Source organism: Sesamum indicum, linkage group LG11, assembly GCF_000512975.1.
Source record: "Sesamum indicum cultivar Zhongzhi No. 13 linkage group LG11, S_indicum_v1.0, whole genome shotgun sequence".
NCBI classification, from domain to species: domain Eukaryota; kingdom Viridiplantae; phylum Streptophyta; class Magnoliopsida; order Lamiales; family Pedaliaceae; genus Sesamum; species Sesamum indicum.
In genome coordinates this window covers 6481725-6502949 of record NC_026155.1, presented here as the reverse complement: position 1 = coordinate 6502949, position 21225 = coordinate 6481725, and the positions used below count along the sequence as shown (strand labels likewise).

Below are 21225 nucleotides of genomic sequence, written 5' to 3'. Positions count from 1 at the left end.
ATATTAATAACAAATTTTGGACCTGTATATAATAAATAAAAACTTGAGGGGCACAAACATCAATAATTTTCTTAGTGAACTCAACTCAACGTATATATATACGGCAAAATGGGTGGTATGGGTTGACTTTAACGTAGGAATTGAACAACTGTGTAGTGAGTAATTCGATAATGTTTGCGCACGACATTCGAACTATATTAAAAGTCAACTTTGTATTGTATATAACTGTCAGAATATTTGTATTCTCGTGGTCGTACGTATATTTCTACATAATTATATAAGAAAGTAAGCTTACATAACCGCCGCAACGACTGCGTTTCTTCCAATGTTGTTCGGGACTGAGTGGATAACTTGTCGATAGGCTGTTCAGCTGCCTCATTGACTCTCTCTCTCTCTCTCACACACACACACGTACGTAAATATATATGGTAAATAATGGTCAGACGAATTTTTTTAATTATTTAAAAAATTATAAAGACATATATGATATTTGATTAAATTGTATAATTTTTGGATGAGGGTCCGAAATTATCAAATTTATCATTGCTGTAATTTTCTTTAAAAGAAATTGAACGAGATGGATGAAAAAATTTAAAAAATTATAGTATCAATATTACAACGTACCCTAAATTATGGTACCAAAAATGCAGTTTTCTCATTTTTTTTTGCCCGTTCTTGTGCATGACTTAACGACCACGTGCCTTGCTATTAGAAATATAATGACAGTATAGAAAATGTAAATGGATTCAATTTTTTGATATCATTTCAAGCTATTTTCAGAAACATAGTATCAATCACTAGAAAAAATATGACTTCTTGTTACGGTTAATTACTATAGCCAAAAGAAGAAAACTATAATAAATACAAATTAACCACATCTGTGCAACGGCCATTACCCGTTGTTTCTGCAAGTGTAGCCAAAAAAATAACCATAGCCAAAATCATGGCGAGTTTTTTTAGCTATGGCTAAAAATCATGGTCAATATTGATTAAATGTGGTAAAAATTTAATTTTTCGTTTTAATTTTATTTAGCCATGAACATTAATATTAATTTACAATAGTTTTTAAATTATGGTCATTTATAATATTGAGAAAACTCAATCTTTTTATAGTAAATATTGCACGCTACCCTAAATTATGATTTAAAAAGTACAATTTTCTCATAAAGTTAGAACATGCATGAATGAAAAATCATTCATATATATTACTAATTAATTAACTAAAGAAATAGTTGCTTGTGCAAGAAATTATAAATATTAATAAGAGCATATTAATCAATTCATATTTTGTCTATTAAAATAGTTTTTCTGAGGCATTGAGCCTTACTATATGGTAAAGATTGACACACGGTCTGCACACGGCTATCTCAATCCCAAGCTCTTTAAAGAGTTTCAATCTAATTTGCTGTCTAATGTACATATATATATATATATATTGTTATCTATTTGATATTTTTAATTTTGTAATTTAGTTCTATAATTCTTAAATTTTGATAATTTTAGTAATTTCGTAGCCAATTTGACCGGAAAAGCTACATATGACGTGCACATGACCCATTAAATTGTAATTTTAGTCTTATAAACCAATCCGTGCAGGACTAAAAGATATCAACTCCTAAGTTACAAATTAAAAATACCAATCTCTCCTAATTTACAAGATTAAACGTACAATTTAATTTGACTATATGCAAGTCACGGTGTGATTTTTTTATCAAATTGACCGAAATAATAAAAATTATCAAAAATTTAAAATTACAAAATTAAATTAAAAATATTTGCTCGTATTGAACTAAAAATACCACCCTAATAAATTATAAAACTAAAATTGCATTTTTCTCAATTTGGTTGTATGTTGATTAAAATAGAGTGGAGTCAACTTTCATGATGCACAAAAATTGTATCTAAAAATATTTAGAAAGAAAGGACAGCTGGAGACAAGATAATTTATTCAATTACAGAAATTGTGATTTTTTTTTCTTTAAATTGTTAGTAAAATTCATTTTAAATATATTTATCTTTTACAATGTATGGGAAACAAAATTTTTTTAAATAATTCATTTAGGCCACCTTTACTTTGAGTTATTAATTGGGATATTCTACTGAATCACCTTTAATTTTTTATTTACTTTGTTTTGAATCAGCTCGCTATTAGTAATTAAGTCCGCTGCTGTAGCGAATTATTGTTGAATTGCAATTTTAAAGTTATCTATACCACTTAAATCTCATCACGTCAAGTAAAGGAGGCTCTTAAAGTCACTATATCAACTCCTAAAATCTCTTTAAACAATGTCGTTCATATTCCTTTTTTTTCTTTTTACGCGATTAAGACGTAAAAGTTGAAAATATTTGAACGGAATTATTATAATCTATAATAATATAAAAAAGAAAGAGGCTGTATACCCACAAATGACGATGAAAGGCATAGCTACATCAATTTTTTATGATGTAAAAAATACTAATAAGATAGCTAATTTATTCAACTTTTCAAACTATATTTAACTAATAAATTAGTTTTATTTTTCTCTTTATTTTTTAAGATAATATAGTGATTTGTATATTTGCTCTTATTTATAATATATTTTAAAGCGTAAAAAAATATTTATTATATGAAAATATGAAAAATTATTTATTTTTGAAGTATAAAAACAAAATCCCTTCATTTAGCTTAATTAAAGTTATAATATGAAAATAACTAAATTTAAGTTTTTGCAAATAACACCTATGACTGATTGAATGTTAGTTTTGGTATATGTCACTAAAAAGTTAAATTATTTTTTAAATTATAAATATGAATTTGTCATAATTCTAGTTATGACTTAAAAAATTCAATAGTTGATGCATAGCCGTGATTAATTACTATTAACTTTTTATTTTCGGACATGGTCATCAGTTATGGGATTAAACACATTCTTTATTTTCATAATTAGGTAATTTGACATTTTCGTCTTTTAACTTTTGGTCCAACATCTTTTAATTTTTTGCCATTCCAGTCATTTTGTTCTCTAGAGTTTACCTCCATTGGAGAGAAGGGTGACATCCGAAAAAAAAATGAATTGGAATCGCGAACTAAAAGATACAAAATCAAAACGCTACTCGAAAAAATTATATAATAAACAATGCTGGCAAAAATGGGTTAATATCGATTTTAAAATGTTATATGAGAGTACATGCATTTTTTTTTGTGAGAACGGTGAACTCTATTAAAAAACAGACTAAAATTATAAAATTAAAAAGATATAGAACTAAAATATTACTCTAAAAAACTAAAAGAAAAAAATATCAAATAACTTAAGTCACGACCAAAAATACGTATGAGTCTTAATTACGAGAAAATGTCATATTTCATGTCTCGCGTGGGAATTTTGCATTTTCCAATTGGGATTTAATATCTTGATCTAATAATGAAATAAAAAATATAAAAAAAAGGGCATCTGATATAGAATTAATGGGCTTAAAATGATTTAATCCCAAAAAACTTCTTTAAATCAAATAGCAAACAAATTATATTTATCATGTAATGGTGTGTAAATTAGACAATGCAACAATTATTTCCCAAGTCCAAGAGATAAATCCAACCCATTTGCATAAGTCAGTCAGGCCCAAATTTTGTTAGCACAGGCCTCAAGTGCAATTGACAGGATCAAAACATGGCATGCCAACCAACTTAGGTTCTACCATCTTGGTAACAATTCAATACTCAAAACTCGGTCCCGTACAAACAGGTCCAATGCCATCCATCTCGACCGCCACATTAGCTATATTCTATACATATGAGGCCACCTCACTTTAGAAGGATGCCAGTAGCGAAATAAATGCCAGCTAAATTCAACTGATCAAAGGTGCAGGTAATTAACATTTCTAGATTTTTTGCTAATCTGATAGGATCTCTTTTTGGTGGTATATCTCCTAGATGACATATCCAACACCTGGATAAGCCCTATCACTAAAAAATAGACATTCCAAGAGTTTTGGAGATATCTCAATGCCAGAAATGGCTAATGAGTACTCGATCTCTGTCACTAACAATTGATTTTGACATTTCGTCTAGCTTGTAGATGCCTTCGAAAAAGGCAACTATGAGAGACGCAACAGTGAAGTGTGTAGGTATTCCTACAAAATGGGCGTACTTGGATAGGCGATCCACCACCACCCAGATCACTATCTTACCGCTCGACGATGGTAAGTTCATGATGAAATCCATATTGATGTCTTCCCAAATGCGGCGAGGAATAGGAGGGGCTATAGGGTCCCCTGTTGTGATTGAGTGGAGCATTTGGTGTCTTGGCATATTAAGCAAATTGTAAGCCGACAACGCTTGCATCTTCAGGGTCCCCTGTTGTAACTTAGTAGGGTTGGCCGCGATGTCGGCCACCAAAATCACATGCCCCAAATAATCAATGGACGTACCCCAAAGGTGCACTTACTCAATTCCACAAAGAAGGAGTTGGACTGTAGAACTTGTAACACCTGCTCAAGATGAAGTGATAACTCCCGTAGGCACTATAAACAAGGATGTCACAGAAAAAAAATACCAAGATAAATCGGCGCAAAAAAGGCCAATATAAGTCATTTAACACTACTTGGAAGGTAGAAGGGGCATTCATGAGGCCAAAAGGCATGACGAGGAATTCATAATGCCCGTCCACTATTTGAAAGGTTGTTTTGTAAGCGCCAGTAGGAGTTAACTGGATTTGATGATATTCGGAGCGAAGGTCCAACTTAGAGAAAATTGTAGCACCATTTAATTCGTCCAAGAGTTCATCCACTATAGGAATGGCGTAGCGGTGTCCCAAATACTAACAACAGTAAAACCTCTATAATCACAAAATCTCCAAGTCCCGTCTTTCTTACAAACCAGCAACATAGGAGACGAGAAGGGACTGCGACTGGGGCGAATAATGTCCTCCTGTAACATCTCAGTAATCATTTGAGCCATGACATCCTTCTAAAAATGACAGTAATGGTAAGGTTTGATATTGATTGGGGGTTGATTGGGTTGCAAGTGTATATGGTGATCATGGGCTACGGCGTGGAGGAAGGACATATGGGATAGAAAACACCTGGTGGTAGGTGGCAAGAATGCGGGCGGGGGGGAGGGGGGGGGGGGGGGGGCTGATTCGAAGGTGGGGACGGTGGAGTGGTTACGAGGGTTGAGTTAAAGGAGAAGAGGCATAACGAGTCGATAGCGTTGGTGGTGACCAAACAGCATAGTTGGGCAAAGGATGCAAACTGTGGGGTGACTGAAGGAAAATCGATGAGTCAAACAAGACATCTTTGTTGGTAAAACTGCATGGATGGCACCAAAAAGTTGAAAAAGAATGGCCCAAGTGTCGCCAACCATTGCACACCCAAGACAATGTCGACCCCAAAGATAGGTATCACATACAAAGAGATGGAAAAGAAATGTGATCGCAAATTGAGCGAGACGTTAGGGCAGACGCCAGAACAATATAACGTGACCTCGTTTCCCGCAAGTATCAGAAAGAGCTCACAGGAGATACCAGAGACCAAAATAATCCGCAACACGTGGCTGCAGAAAGTTGTGCTAGCTGCCGAAATCGATTAGAACCGTTAGTTCATGCTCACGGATTGGCCCCATCAAACATAACGTGCGGGGTGATCTGGTGCTGGAAACCGCTGCGGTAGAAAGCTGAAAGTGCACACCATCGGAAGGTGGTTCGAGGGGTAAAAACCATGATGGGGTTGGCGGCAGCAAAATAGGCTCGGAAGGGGTGTCAACTAGTGGGTCTAGAGGGTTAGGAGGGGCTGGGTCGTCCCCCTGAAAAGAAAAAACTGTTGGGCCTTGAAACGATGTCTACGACCAAACTTTTCATCACAATTGAAGCATAGGCCTTAGGCTCACCTCCTTGCATTTTAGCTGGAGCCAGACGACAAGGAGACAGAGTTGGCAGGCTAGTTGCATGGGTAATAAAGCTAGAGGGCCCAATGGTAGTGGTGGTGGAACAAAGCAGAGCGGACGCGCATCGAGGGCCTTAGCCTTAAAGAATTTAACAAGCCCAATGGCCTGACTTATCGACAATGATTGGAAGACCACCATTTTTCGTTGGATGTCCATATGGAGCCCAGGAATGAAATAGTTTAGGATAGATTCGGGGGAAAAACCGACAACTCGATTCCAGAGACGTCCGAATTCTGCCTGAAAATTACTCACTGACTCGTGTTGAAGTAACTTGAAAAGGGCAGCTTGATGATTATCAAAAGACGATGGACCGAAACGCAGCTCAAGGGCAGAAAGCATGGATTCATGGCGATGATTGTTGATTTGGCTTTTTTGGTCCAAGGAAGTAGCGAGCTCAGCCATGCGCTCGAAGAGGAGAGGATGGCCTCCTCCAAAGCTTGGGTGGCATGGGAGAACGATATTAAAAGCACCAATGATAAGAAGATTAATGGCTATTCTCGATTTGAGCTAGGATAAAGGCTCTAGAGGATGAGGAAGAAAACAATTCTTAATGTTTGGATTTGTATTTTGAGTATTTTGTTTTATGTTTTGAAGATAGGGAGAGAAAAATAGAGATAAGTAAGTGTGTGTTGAAAATAGATGGTAATGTTTAGATTTGTATTTTAAGGTAATTTAAAATATTTTAAAATAAATGATGTGGGTTTAATGTTGGGATTTGGGAGACAAAAATCATTGTTCATTATCAAATCATCTCTTTTATATATAAATATGTATATATATAACTATTATATATTTAATGTTGTATTTTTAGGAGACAAAAATCACTGTTTAGTCAAATCATGTGTCTTTTTATTATATATATAAATGTACATATATTATATATAGAAAGTTGAAAAACAAAAAGACACGCAGATAAAATATAAAAATACAAAAATAAATATTGAATGTGTTTTATCTTATTTCGAAAAATACGAAAATATGAAACCAAACATAGTGATTGTTTTTATAAAAATGGTTCTGCCATAATTTTCATTTCTCATCAGGGAAATACACGTACTACTGCTTGGATTTTTGAACAAGTGTCCACCACAAATACTGCTAAATTCCTACTACTAACAACCTTTGTTCTATTCCCCATTTGTTTTTGTTTACTAGTAGTATGCATCTAGTTTAGTGGGCCTTGTAGATTTTCTTGTGGATCTCCTAATGGGCTGTAGGTTAAGTCTCGTACGCAACTATCGATTCTTGGGCTGATCTAGATTTTTCGTTGGATTGATTGATTGAGTATAATCTGTCAAGACTATTGTCGTGTTAGAGCCTGTATCACGCCCTTTTAAAGTTGCAGAAAGTTTGTAAGAATGATTTTAAGGAGCTCGAAGTCAGGCTAGAGTTGAACTGAACGAAATTTAGATCAAGCTTGAACTGTAAGAGCTCATCGAGCTCAAGCTCATTCCATAACACATGAAATCGAGCTCGAGCTCGAGCTCACCAATATTAATTGAGCTCGACTCGTTTACACCCCTAATATTTTATCTTAATTTTCAGCAAGTCTCTTGTATATTTTCGCGCTCTACATGATTATTAATCCTTTATCACGATATTCTATCAAGTTACTTCAATTAGTACACCATTGTTTTCTTATGTTATTTTTATTTTGATCTTAGGATTTCATCAGATATCCATCGACCATTTTAGTATTACTGGACTCGATACTCATCAATATATATAATATATTTTTTTTGTTATTATTTTTTATTATAAACTAATGTTTATATTTTGATTAATATATTCTACTGATCCCCTCATAATATTCTTCAAACAAACATTTAACTTTATTAAGGGTCAAAGTTGGATTTTATAAAGATAAGTGGGTCTTTCCGTTATTATCGCTTTTGAAGGGATTGGGATGCAAAGCGAATCAGTTTGTCACTCATGCCTTGTTCACTGTAAGCTGCACAGTTCAGTTGAAAACGACGAAGTTAGTCTTGTTACAATCCCTCTACCACAAATTGAAGAAGGAGATTCTCAAAGTACCATGGCTTCTACCAGCGAAGAAACCGATCAGGTATGCAAAATTGAAATTTGTGTGCTTAATTTTAGTTGTAAAGTTTAAATTTGTTTTAAGGTAAAAATTAAGTTAATTGTTTTTGGAAAATCTCGTTACAGTTCGAGGTTATCTTTAATTGGCTGTGTTTTCCTTTTCGTGTATAGCAAAGCAACGGGCTAAATTGTTTTTTTTATGTACTAATCAACTAAAAATGCAGTCCTTTTGCTTGAATTTTCTAATTATGTTCCAACTCTTTTGTGGGCTTATTTCGTAGTTCAGTTTCATACTTGAATTGTTGCCAAATATTTTAAAACTGCTAATTGTCGGTAGGTGTTGGTGGAAGAGAAGCCGTCTGCGAGAATTATCACGCTCAACAGGCCTAAGCAGCTCAATGCACTTTCGGCTGCAATGGTATGTATTGATCTTGTGTTTCAATAAGATAAATACTGTTGAAACAGGGTAAGCGCTTAGTAATTGTTTGAGAATTTATATTTTTAATAATTCAAGACCATTTGTCTCTGTTGTTTGATTAATGCAAAATGCTATATATTTATGCATGCATTTGTTTTTAGAGTAATAGGACTGAGGGTGAGCACAAGATGTCATAGTCTTCTAGGAAGTTGGCTGTTATATAGTTTACCTATATGGATATGTGCAATTTCTCCTGTGATACAATGCATTTTTTTTTACTCATTCATATTCTTATTTGCACGGAGAAGGGAATATTTTCCCGGCCTTCGAGGTGTTTCTTTGTACTCCACTCATATCTGATATCTTTTCTCGAAATTGCTTTCTTGTGCTTCCAACCACTTAATATGAACGATCATATGTCTGTCTTTTTCATGATGATATGCGATGGGGACTTGACTCATGGTCTCATGCCCGATGATAAATTGAAGCGGACAAACTTAATATTCAGACATAATATAAGTCCTATGTTGCCTCTGCTTACAGTATTAATTTTCCTCCCAACTAATGTGTACTTTGATTGTGTTTGGCATTAATTGTGTTCTGTAACTGGAAAACAAGGTAGCAAGTGGTATCCTGATTGAGCATAGTACAATCATGTACTGAAATGTTTCTTCGTGTTACTCTAGGTGTCTCGTTTGTTGGATATCTTTCTTGCTTGTGCAGAAGATTCTTCTATCAAATTAATAATTTTAAAGGTATGTTTCATCAATACTATAAATTACAAAAATGGGCTGCATGTTGCCTGGCCAAGTGTGATGCACTGGTGATTAAAGCTGTGGCCTCCAGGTTCCTATGTTTGTAGAAATGGTGTTGTCAATTCCTATGCTCTATATTTATCATTTTCTCTCTTTTTCTCCTTCCGGCTGTTAATAATAGGGAAATGGAAGAGCATTTTCAGCTGGAGCTGATGTTGCAGCAGTTGCTCGTAATATTAATCAAGGTAGACTGCGGACACTTAATCCATGATTGTTGGATATTCTGAATCGATCCTTGAATCCAATCAACTATGGGTTTAAATTGTATTTGGATCTGACGCTTACATGTAAATGAGGATCAAAATTCAATCAGTTCTACAGTATAAGTTGATGTCTTGAATCTTTGAGTGTCTTATGTTGGTTACAATGGCAGAATATCAACAGCGTGGTCGAATTAGATTTGAAGAATGGTAACTATGCAAGACAAATAAGAGTATCAAATTTCTATGGTACTTATATTGATATAATTTTAGTAATGGATGTCTTATTTTCACTTTTAGAAGATCAAGGTTTGTGCGGTTTGTGTTAATGTCCTTTTCTTTTTATTATTTAAAGTATTCTCCTATGTTTGCTTTCACCATGTTGACAAATGCTTCAGTTTTCTCAAAGATCAACCCCCTTGAGCCAATTTTGCTGCTTACTGAGTTTGACAGTCATAAATCAATATGATGTGAGCGCTCGTAAACGCTTTGTCCTTAAACTATATGCCTGCTGTTAGTTTATTTGCTCACGTTCAAATCTATGTGCTTAGCTGTTCCTGCATTTTCAAATGCTACCAGCATTATTTAATTTATAATTAGAGGATCTTATTAAAGTTGATAATACCAGATCATTTTCTGTGAACTCAGGTAATTGGAAGTCAGGCGCAGATTATTTTGCAAAAGAATTTACAATGAACTATGTGATGGCTACATATAATAAGCCCCAGGTGCTAACTTAGCAAAAGATTCATGTTTGTTTGCTATTTCTGTTTAATCAGTTTTACTTAGTTGCTGCGTTTTCATTTGAAATATTCAGTAAGTCTTATTGTTTGTTGCAAATATGATCAAAGGTTTCATTTCTTAATGGAATTGTCATGGGAGGAGGCGCAGGTGCGTCTGTACATGGTAAATTCCGCATTGCTACGGAGAATACGGTAATAATCTTTTTCTGTCTTGATGTTTATGAATTTCATATATTTACTTGATACACTTTAACCATGTTTGTCATTATATTTATATACGTCCATATGTACATATGCATGTATATGTATTCATGTTGTATGATTGTGTATATGGAGATAATTACTAAATGCACTGGGGTATGTGAAATAAAATTCAAAGTAAAATCCTGTCAAGAAATTTTATTTTGGTTCCTCAAGAGTCGAGACTGAAAAACAGGGAAACAAAACAGTAGTTTATGAGGTAAACTACTTAAGTCACACGTGATATTTAGAAAAGAACAGAACTGAAATTACCCAATACAATCGATATTCGCTATATTATCATTTATATGTTGAACCAGGAACTAATAAATCTGACAGAAATTGCACCCATCATCACACAATAAGAATGGGTGTGGAACCAAAACTTCAGGAGGGATTAGTAAGGTTGCTTATATGTAAATTACTGCCCAGGATATTGACCTAGGAGAAAAAAACAGAAAAAAGATAAGATTATGATTTGTTAGATGTAAATTTATATCAAGATGGGTTCATACTAGAATAGCTTTTGGTTGATATCTAAACTATACAACAAACAATTGCTAAAAGAGTGTCACAAATGCAAGACTTCAAACAGGATAATTGGCCCAAGAAGGTTGAAAGCTTATGCAGAGTTTTGATATTGCTCGTCTCCATGAATTATTAGTGCATATAAAGGACCAAGGTTTCCATTGATTTTCATTTATCATATAAATTAGCACATGTAGATGAAGCACTGTAGCTCTTTCCTGTAGAAAAGATGGGATGAGAGATGTCTTAACTGAAACTAAAAGGTTATTATGACTTTTAGCTGCCATAAGTGATATATGTTTGATAAGGATACTGAATATTCTTTACGATGAAATACCGGCATTGCCATAAGTCATTTAAGTTTGATGATTGTATTTGAGATTCTTTAGGATGAAATACTGATATTGGTAAACTAAATGGGTTTCAATCTCAGTCCAAAAAACTCTATACTTCAGGAGCTTCATTTGCTACAAGAGATGATGCCAACTGGAGTACTGGGTTCCAAACAAATCTGGTCATAGTTGTGAAGTTGTAAAGCTGCTTTAGATTAGAAGAATTAATTGTTCCCACTTATTTCAATCTATTGTAACCCTGCATAGTGCTATGCATAAATTATTAAAGAACCCCATTGGTCCATGAACCAAGTTGCTGTTTGTGCTGAAGTAATGACGCACACTTGACGGAATTGAGAACTTTTTTGCTGCCGCTGCTTACTTCAGCATAATATATTCTCTATTCAAAGATCATTTACTTATACCTGACCTAAAATACACACTAAAAGCTTGGCTTCTAGTGAGTCTACTGACCAGGGTATGGAGACCATTAATTTGGACTCATTAGGATTTATGCTTATCCAATACCTCTCTTCAGACTTGATGTGTTAATATTTGGTAAATACTATGATTTGAGCATCTGAACTCTAGATGTATGCTATATCATGATTGACTGAAATGTCTATAACAGTTGATTCTATTTGATTTGATCATTAAGTTATTCATAATATTTCCCTTTGGAAGAGATGATTTATGTGTTGATCAACTTCTGTTTTCATTCTGAGCTTGCAGATTTTTGCTATGCCTGAAACAGCGCTGGGTTTTTTCCCAGATATAGGTTCTTCCTACTTTTTGTCAAGACTCCCTGGATTCTTTGGTAATTTCCTGTTATGTCCTTCATATGCCATGTTTTAAGTAGATGTACAGACTTTGAGATAGAACAATTTAGATTTATGAGTTGCTTAAATCTCAAAAGGAGCTATTTTATGGATGAGATGAATGTATACATTCTTGTGTCCCAAATTTCAATTAGTTGATTTGCAGTTTTATGTTACTGTATTTACATCTAGATCATATTTCCTTCTTTAGGAAAAAAAAAATGTTAGCCTATCTTTACATTTTGTTTCCTATTGTGGAAACTTTATCTGTCATATTTTGCTCCATCCTTGATCTTCTTTTGGAAAGCAACATCTGCATGCAAATGTAAATCTCTCTAATTTACCGAAATCTGCACTTTCTGGCAGGAGAATATCTTGGCCTCACAGGTGTAAGGTTGGATGGCGCTGAAATGTTTAAATGTGGTTTAGCTACTCATTTTGTTCAATCAGAGGTATAATCCTTTCCAGTTCCTTTGGAATGCACAATCTTTTCTATAAAAACTAGTGATCGGACACACTCGATGCATGTGCAATAATTTACATATTTAACAATATAATTTTTAAATTACAATGAAGTTACATTAATAAAATCAAATGAGAATAAGTATACTGAATAATAATAAAAATACAATGTTATTAGTAGCTACAATTTATTCCCCATATTTGCTGAAAAAGTGGGAATGCAGTTGTAAAGCACATGAGTTGAATTAATTACAGACAGCATGGAGTTTTATTAGTATGAAATTACAATTTTAAAAATTCTTTCAAGTAATTTTAAGAGTGGTAGAGGGGTAGTTTCGTAAGTTGATACAATGATAACCCAGTTAGTTTCTATAAGGCATTGAGACTTAATAAGGAGTATAGATGTATACTTTTCAACAGAAAAATTTCTTGATAGACGCGGAAGTTTCTGGCTGGTATTCATTGAGATGTTCTTAGAAATTTTCAGACTGTATTGCTTTGTCTGTATCTCTTCTTTTCCATAGCATGTTTATGCCTGATTATATTGTGTTGGAAAGCATCTTAAAGAGTAACTGTTAGTTTGTGAAGCCTGAACCTCAGTTAGTTAACATTTTATAAAGCTTAGAATTTTTTTGCAAACTGATTCTGGACTACTGTGTCAAGCAGTGCCCAATCAAAATTTAGTTGCAGAGAACTTTTGCAAATGAGTGCATATTTGATTGTTTTAGATGTGCTTCTATTTTTGGACAGAGATTGACATCGTTAGAAGAAGCACTTGTTAAAGCAGATTCCAGCAATCCAGTTGTTATCTCTTCTGTCATTGGTGAATTCTCACAGATTCCAAATCTAAAAGATAATAGCGCTTACCACAAGTAAGATTATTCTTGATCCTAGCATAATAGAATTTTCTCTACTGACCGTAGGAAAAACTGCCTCATAGAAAAGCACAACTGAATCATCATTTGTGACCAAATTGTTAGGCACTTTCTTGCATCCTTGTTACCTATGATACTTCTTCATACTTGATTTTAGAACTTCTTTGGTACTCCTGCATTACGCTATCTAGAACTAGAAAGCATTCATTAGACGAGTTAAATTATTCTCCATAGCTTCCATAGAGTGTAGGGCTACAAATATTTAATTATCATACATTGTTTTTATATTTTACAAACCCAACCCTACTTATACAATTAACTGATTGAATAGCTTATGATGTTTGATTGACTTGATGATGCTTTTATATTCCTCTTGTTTACATTTCAATTTTTGAATGATGTACTAATTTATATGCTCCCAAAATAATCTCAGTAGTCCTTTGTTGTTTCTGTTCCCTTATCAGACACAAGCATTAATAACTAGACCCTTTTGTGTGTGTGTGTGTGTTTATATACATGTAATTTCTTGCTTCACACCTGAGATGTTACACAGCCATGTCAGACTAGTCTCATCTTTAACTTATCTACAACATGTTTCGTTGTTTAGTCCGCATTTAAGCATCTAATCATTGTCCGGTGTCCATAACTGCAGGATGGACATCATTAATAAATGCTTTTCTCGAGGAACGATTGAAGAGATTATAGCAGCTCTCGTAAGATGACAAGGATATAAGTTCTATCTGGTGCTTCTTGTGCAGGCAACTTTTAGACATTCACAGTTTTTTATCCTTTTATCTTTTGCTTTCACACTCCTAGGAGGAAGAGGAAGCTGCTCACAAGGATGATGATTGGATCTCTTCCACAATTCAGTCACTGAAGAAAGCATCCCCTACAAGCCTTAAAATTTCTCTTAGATCGGTATGGATCAGTTTTAGTTGTATATTCTGCCTGTCAAGAGTTGATTCTTTTAGATTTGAAATTCAGTTTTCAACAGATCTTCAAGCTCACAAATTGCATCATTAGTCTAAATTAGGTTAACAGTGGTCAGTAACAAAAGGACTTGTCAGGTAGGTGGCTAAAAGTCTTTTCAGCAACAGCTTGTTTGTAGTTCCTCAAAGTGAACCAGCATTCCCTAAAAATAACTTGCAATGCAGGAGAATCTAAAATGTCAGAAAAAAGTCTGCATATTTTAAAGTTAATATGAAAAAATTTAAAATGCCTTGTCTTCATGTCAAGATCATTCTGATTGTCAGGGGTTGAATTGTTACACATTGTTAGATATATCTTATGCCAAATAGAATATCAGCATAGATAAACTAGGGATAATACTTGTTTGGGTGTAGATTACTGAAATTGCTAAATCCCATTGCTGGCATATTTCCGAGAGAACAAAAGCCAAGATAAGTGAATGGTTTTGCTCTGAAAGAAATTAGGGACTAGAAATTCAAGTCCTAATTTCTAAGAACAAAAGCTCCAAGAATTAGGAATTGATACTTCAATATATATTTTTGCATGCTCTCTCCAGATTAGAGAAGGGAGGCAAGAGGGCATTGATAAATGCCTTGTCCGAGAATTCAGAATGGTTTGTCATGTGATGTGTGGGGATGTTAGCAAGGATTTTGTCGAGGTACAAAAATGACCAACCCAAATTTGGCCTTGCTATATATACTCATTTGTAAATGTCTAATGTCTGTTCCGAATTCAGGGTTGCAGAGCTATACTGTTGGACAAAGATAAAAATCCAAAGGTGCATGAACATTTTATATATCCATTGTCCCTTATGAACTAGTTGTGAAGTTCATTAGAAAAAGCTAAGTACAGACACTTTTTGCTGAGACCTTCGTTCTCCTGATTCTGCAGTGGGAGCCTTCCAAGATAGAGTCAGTTAGTGATGAAATGGTTGACCGCTACTTCTCCAAAGTAAATCATGATGACTGGGAGGATCTGAAGCTCCCCCAGAGGTCAAATTTGCCTTCATAAGTTCAAATTTAAATTTTGTAGTCGATGGCTTATATGTAGCTATGAAATCATGTAACTTTGGTTCAGAACTCGAGTTTAGATGTTCCCGAATAATGTCATGACATAATGCATACAACAAAAATATGCAGTGATTTACGAGATATTAATCAGTACATAATGTACCTCAGATGTTTACATTGCGCTCATTTCACCCAGTCATGTGCTGGGACAAGTACATGACGACCTGTGGAATTATGAACTCTTTTATCAATGAAAGTATGCTGCTTGATCAGATCTTTATATGTTGGTAAAAGTTCTGCAAAGAGCAGATACAAATCTCATTATAGTGATTTATGTGCTTGTGCGCAATAGAGAGAGACCATTTTGCTCCTTGCTGAGTATTTTATTGTAGTATTATTTCCTTAAGTTGATAATATGCTTGCTTGCTGACATGAGTAATGGACATAAGCTCCTCAAACTGTAATTCATGATTTTCTTTACAATGTTATAATAATATTTCCTTTGTATTTTAATAACCCTTTTATATTTGAAGGACAAATTTTAAATGGACTCAAATCTAATGTGTATGTGATGGAATTGGAATAAATGTATTTTTCGTTCTAAAAAATATAGTCACTAATGCAGTTTTGGTCCTCAAACAATTTAAGATTGTAATTTTTGGTCTTCAAATTTAACTTTTTTTGCACTTTTGGTTATTCTGTTAATTTTTCTGTTAAATTGAATGAAAAATTCATTTAAAGTGGAAAAAATATTTTTTTTTTTCAAGTTGTAATCTAATGCATCTATTTTTTTCTATTTTTCTTCAAACTTCAAAAGAGAATAAAAAAAAAATTAAGCAGTGAATTCTCTAAAATTTATTGACAATATTTTGTTAAGATTATTTAGAAAATTTTATTCTCTTTTGAAGTTTGAAAAAAAATAAAAAATATAGGTGTATTGAATTACAACTTGAAAAATACCACAAATGAAAGAAAAATAGTAATTTTTTTCATTTTAAATGAAATTTCAGTTAAGTTTAACGAAAAAATTAATGGAAGGACTGAATTTAATTTTAAACTGTTTGAGAATCAAAATTGCAGTGGCTATATATTTGAGTACCAAACTATCCCCGATGGAATTCTATTACTTATCACAACTTTAAGAAAAGCTTTTATTACTAGCTAGGTTATTTGTTGGACTTTCACCTCTTGAAAATATTTTATATGAAATTCATTGCTGGTGACAGACTCAAATTATTGAATTTTCTTGGATAAAAATTGCGGTAATTACTACGAAAAGAGCAAAAAGAACCGGTTTTAATTCCTACTGTTCAAATATGCCCCATGGAAATAAAATTTTAATTAATAAACCTTAAAAGAACCATATCAACTAATAAAATGTGCAAGTAGAAATATGTTGAATCTTATTATAACCAAGGGGAAAGCGTTGGATCATTACTTGGAAGAGAGTCTAAAGTGTAATGACCAAGCCTTCCTGTACGATACAGATTGAGTAACTTTGTAGCTGCTCTAAAATAACTAGATTCTTCTGACTCTAAAGGAAGATGAAAAACCTTCCGCAGAACCTCGAGTTCTTGTTCAATTAGTCGTGCTAGATCTTTCCCACTTTCTATACAACCGGTAAAAGATGAGACTGTATCAAAGAGAGTGCGTCTTACGTTGTTGACAATGAAATCCTGCATCGACAATCAGGGTTATTAGTTTACGGCAGTCATGAGGTATGTTATGTTGCATATGGTTCCGATCTCAAACTTGTCTTAAAGAAAGCATGAAACAAAATTACATATCAGAATCCACAGGGAGCAATCTTTAATCTGAACATTATTGTGTACCTGAGTGTGATCAGTTGGATATTGCCTCTTCTGCCGATTGTCCGGATTGGAAATACCTTCGTTGCTTAATACTTGTCGAGTTTCAAAACCAGGTAAAGTTCCCCATTTCTTGTATTCGTCGCTCAAGCTAAGGATGGAAAGAAAATATTCAGCAAGTTGTATTTCCCCAACCACACTATCTTTGATGGCTCCTGTGTTTCAGAAACAAAATTCTCTAAACATATATGGAATCTTTACATTCTATAATGAAGTTCATCAGAGGCATCTGAATTGTCACTTTAGTGATTATACCTGTTAAAGCAAGCTTAGAGCAGATACCATCATCAATCACGTTAGGAGGCAATACACCTGGTGTGTCTAAGACATATATATTAGGATGACTTGCAATCTGCAGTTCAAAAAAGCTGCTTAATGAATGAAAATAATGAAATTGTCAAAACTCAGCAGACTCAGATGGGAATGCAGTTGCTACTGTTATGCTGCGGTTTCCTGTTTAAGTTTATTCACACTGATAGATGAACAAACATAAATAGAGAGAAGTAACCCAAGTACTCTCTTTCGGATTCAGGAAACAACTCTCATAGATCTTTTTTCCTTTTGGGAGATACTGGAGCGAAACAATCAACCTATTGATATTGGAAGACCCAACAGATTCTTCCAATGTATCATTTCGGTATCCAATGGAATTCATAGGTAAAGGAAGAAGCCCCCTCAAATAGAGATTTTTTTCTTCCGTACCTTTTTCAATTGTGCAAAAGATCAAAAGGTGGAAGGATAGTCATCAAGAATCATGACGCTACAAACCGGCTTATTACATTAGAAACATAAATATTGTAAGGAAAAGCAAGGAACCAACTTAATCAAAATTGTACAAATGGAAAGAACATTCACTGGGAAACAGCATAATAGTGCATCTGGATGGAATTGCACACCTTTAAGCTGCTTATACTCTTTGTCTCCCCTGGCTGTGGACTCACAACAGAATGCTTTAACTTCCCTTTCTCTTCAAAGGACACAAAGTTGGAGAAGAAGAGTTTATAATGGAAAAGAAGAGTGAACAAAGATTAAAAACTGAGAATTCAAACGACTAACAAACATATTGATTAGCAATTTAGCAATAAGAGTAATAAAGACATAAGCACCTGCTGCAGCAATCCTTCCAACCTGATGCAAAGAGTTGGCTAATGCAGATTTACCCACATTAGGAATACCAACAAGCATTAATGTTATGGCATGAGCAGTACCATCCTTTTTCTTCAATTCTCTGACTCTGCCTTGTAGAAAGGTCAGAAACTGCAATTCGTTAAATTTATACCCAAGACTATAAGATCATAAACTCAGGCATCAATAAGATTAATATCATTTGAACATCAAGACATATATTTGATAAATAAAGGCGACAGAAAATATGGATTTTAAGAAAAATGCGAAGAAATATTCACTGATGACAACTTTATTTTAAATAAGGATAATTACACCGCCCTCCCCTAAAATTGGTCTAATTACATGTAGACCTATGCGGTTTAGAAAATTACATTTAGCATCGTTGAGGTTTGCTTCCGTCAACAATTAAATGACTCTGGTAGTCAAAATTCACGAATTTGCTGATATTAACAAAAAAATTGAAAATCTATATTTACCCTTGATTGACTTATTACTAACTTATTGCAGGTCAAAAAAATTTTATGACCAAACTACCCTTATACATTTTCACACGTTGATACATATGAGGAGGTATATCTTCACCCTTATAAAGTAGTTTAGACAAAAAAATATTTGTTTGACATGTAATAAGCCATCGGGAGTAAATAAAATTTTTTCTTCATTTCTTTTATTAATATCAATATTACCTCCCTGATATTCTCCCTGTTATGTGAATTTACTCCAAAAGCCATGCATTTCTGTTCCTCAAAGAACCTCAACCACTCCTGCAAAAGAAGATACATAGATTAACTTCCAAGTAGGAGCGCACGATTGCAGAACTTGCAGTCTAAGATTTTTGAAAGAAGCGAAAGCAGAGAGTACATATTGTTAATGTTTTATGAAATTTGCATGGATGATTCACTTTTCTCTTCTCTACAAATCACAACAAGTCCAGTATTTCATGGCAATTTAAAGGATGATAAGGTTGTATCATGGCACCTCAGGACTAGTGAAAGCATTTCTATATTTCATTTGGTATCTTTTTTTCTCCAACTACCACCGAAATTCATAATTTGCTTTAGCTCAAGTTTACTAGTGTCTCCATGATTTAATTAACATAAGAAACTGCAACTTGTCTGTGATCATGAATAGGGGGGCATTGTTGAAGAACACAGCCAAAAAGGAGATGAACCAGTTACCTTTGTCTGGGGGCGGTTAGCGAGGTCCATCTTATTCAGCACAATGACGCGCCTTGAGGAAGATGGGAATTTTCTCAATTGCAAATATTCCGATGAGAGTGGAATCTAAAATAGCAAAGAAGAGAAGGAATATCAATCAGCAAGCTACTTATAGACACCACATTATCATTTATTCATTCTCAACTATGTAAATCCGCAACTACTCATTATTTTCATCAGGAACTTCATGCTGCAAACAACCTCGACTAAAATTCCACCTTTTAATCAGAAAATCGAAGCCCCGCGTCCAAAAACTGTAGCATGCATTAATACATCTCAAGAACCAAAACAAGAAAAAAAAATTCAGTTGGGGATTTCAACATACATGTGAGTACAAGCATCAAAAAATATATATATATATCCAGGCAAATGTACCAACACATCAACGGTGAATTCAAGATTAGTTTCCATAACCGTGACAAACATACGTGCAACAAATGTTTCAGGCATTTCAACAAACATATTGTAGTCATTTCGACAGATATATCCATATGTCCAGAAAAAAGTGTACCCTAGCGTCTCTAACTTCAAGAACAAGATCAACGAGTGGGATGCGCTCGTCAATTGCGCGAGAAGCTGCGGCCATGTGAGGAGTGTACCACCATTCTGAGCTTCTGGTTTTCGCCACTTCCTTCACTGCTTTACCTATCTTTTGAATCAGAGTTTCTGCTGCGGCCATTGGACGCTGAACAAGATATCCGCAGCTGTCAGAGTTGAACCCTTTGGCAGACTTGTTAATTAACGGCAGTTTGCGAAATACAACCGTCCCTTCTTTGACGCGAAAAATACGGGAATGTCTAAAATGATTCATTCATTACAAGTAGCTACCATGAAATTTGTGTAATTTATAAACCACCCCTAAAAGTTTTGAGTAATTGACCATAAGTACAGTAGTCTAATGCCTAGGTCTGTAGTTCTTGCTGAATACTGCGAGTTTGACCCTTAACATAGATTGATACGACATTTGGTTTGTAATGTTTGATTACGTTGAAACTTGATTTTAATGTATTGATAGCGCTACAATGACCAAATCGGACAAGATCTGAACGAGTTTTGACGAAATGAGCAGTCAGATTTTCGGTCCCAAGACAATTTGCAGTTGGCTAAATTGTATGTTTTTGCAATTTCCTGAATTCTGCAGTACAATGAGAGCAGCCCCACAAAGGAATTCAACAGAAAGTCCAGAGGAGAGAGCTAATGAGTCATGCATAAGCTAAGTGAACTGAATATTCATTGGAGAAGACAGTAATGAAAGATTTATGCCATTGTAAATCAGAGACAAATACAGTATAATTTGACAAACAGACATTCCTACAAAGCAACCGTACGTACCAGGAAGCTCTAACCTGCCGCCCATATAGAAAGATGGGCAGGAGCTCTCAGCCTCTATGTATTCACCTTTAAGTCTTTCTTCAAATCTCTGATCACTACAATTGAGGAACCAGGCCAGAGAACATCTAATCCCTTTGCTCTGTAACCTCTGGTACCGTGGTTTAATCCGTGATTCCAAACTGTAAGTTAAGTATTCAGGGAACTCAACAAGCTCTTTTACCGGCCGGCCGATTTCACTCTTGAAATAGTAGTAACTATTTTTCATGAGTCCAACTTGAAGAGCGAGTAATTGGGGGCACTTAACGACCAT

At 34.4% G+C, this 21225-nt stretch overlaps 3 protein-coding genes across 3 annotated transcripts in view; 1 reads left to right on the top strand and 2 right to left on the bottom strand.

The window, feature by feature from the left end:
- Positions 7796–15642, top strand: LOC105173425 (3-hydroxyisobutyryl-CoA hydrolase 1). Its single transcript, XM_011095153.2, has 14 exons — positions 7796–7985; positions 8298–8378; positions 9065–9133; positions 9315–9378; positions 10042–10121; positions 10245–10328; positions 11969–12053; positions 12421–12506; positions 13267–13388; positions 14044–14104; positions 14208–14309; positions 14917–15018; positions 15097–15138; positions 15252–15642. Exons 1-14 carry the CDS (start codon positions 7827–7829, stop codon positions 15369–15371), a joined length of 1257 nt encoding a protein of 418 aa, XP_011093455.1. The 5' UTR covers positions 7796–7826; the 3' UTR covers positions 15372–15642.
- On the bottom strand, positions 16736–20594 carry LOC105173424 (DAR GTPase 2, mitochondrial). Its single transcript, XM_011095152.2, has 8 exons — positions 20095–20594; positions 19545–19649; positions 19053–19130; positions 18345–18495; positions 18135–18205; positions 17494–17590; positions 17203–17393; positions 16736–17046 (listed from the first exon to the last, which is right to left on the bottom strand). The coding sequence occupies exons 1-8, from the start codon at positions 20392–20394 to the stop codon at positions 16777–16779; spliced, it is 1263 nt and encodes a 420-aa protein (XP_011093454.1). The 5' UTR covers positions 20395–20594; the 3' UTR covers positions 16736–16776.
- LOC105173797 (transcription termination factor MTERF4, chloroplastic) overlaps positions 20772–21225 on the bottom strand; it is a gene marked incomplete in the record, with an annotated part of 1832 nt that continues 1378 nt past the window's right edge. The window contains 1 exon segment of the mRNA XM_020697989.1: positions 20772–20912. Within this exon segment, the coding sequence (XP_020553648.1) occupies positions 20895–20912 (18 nt within the window).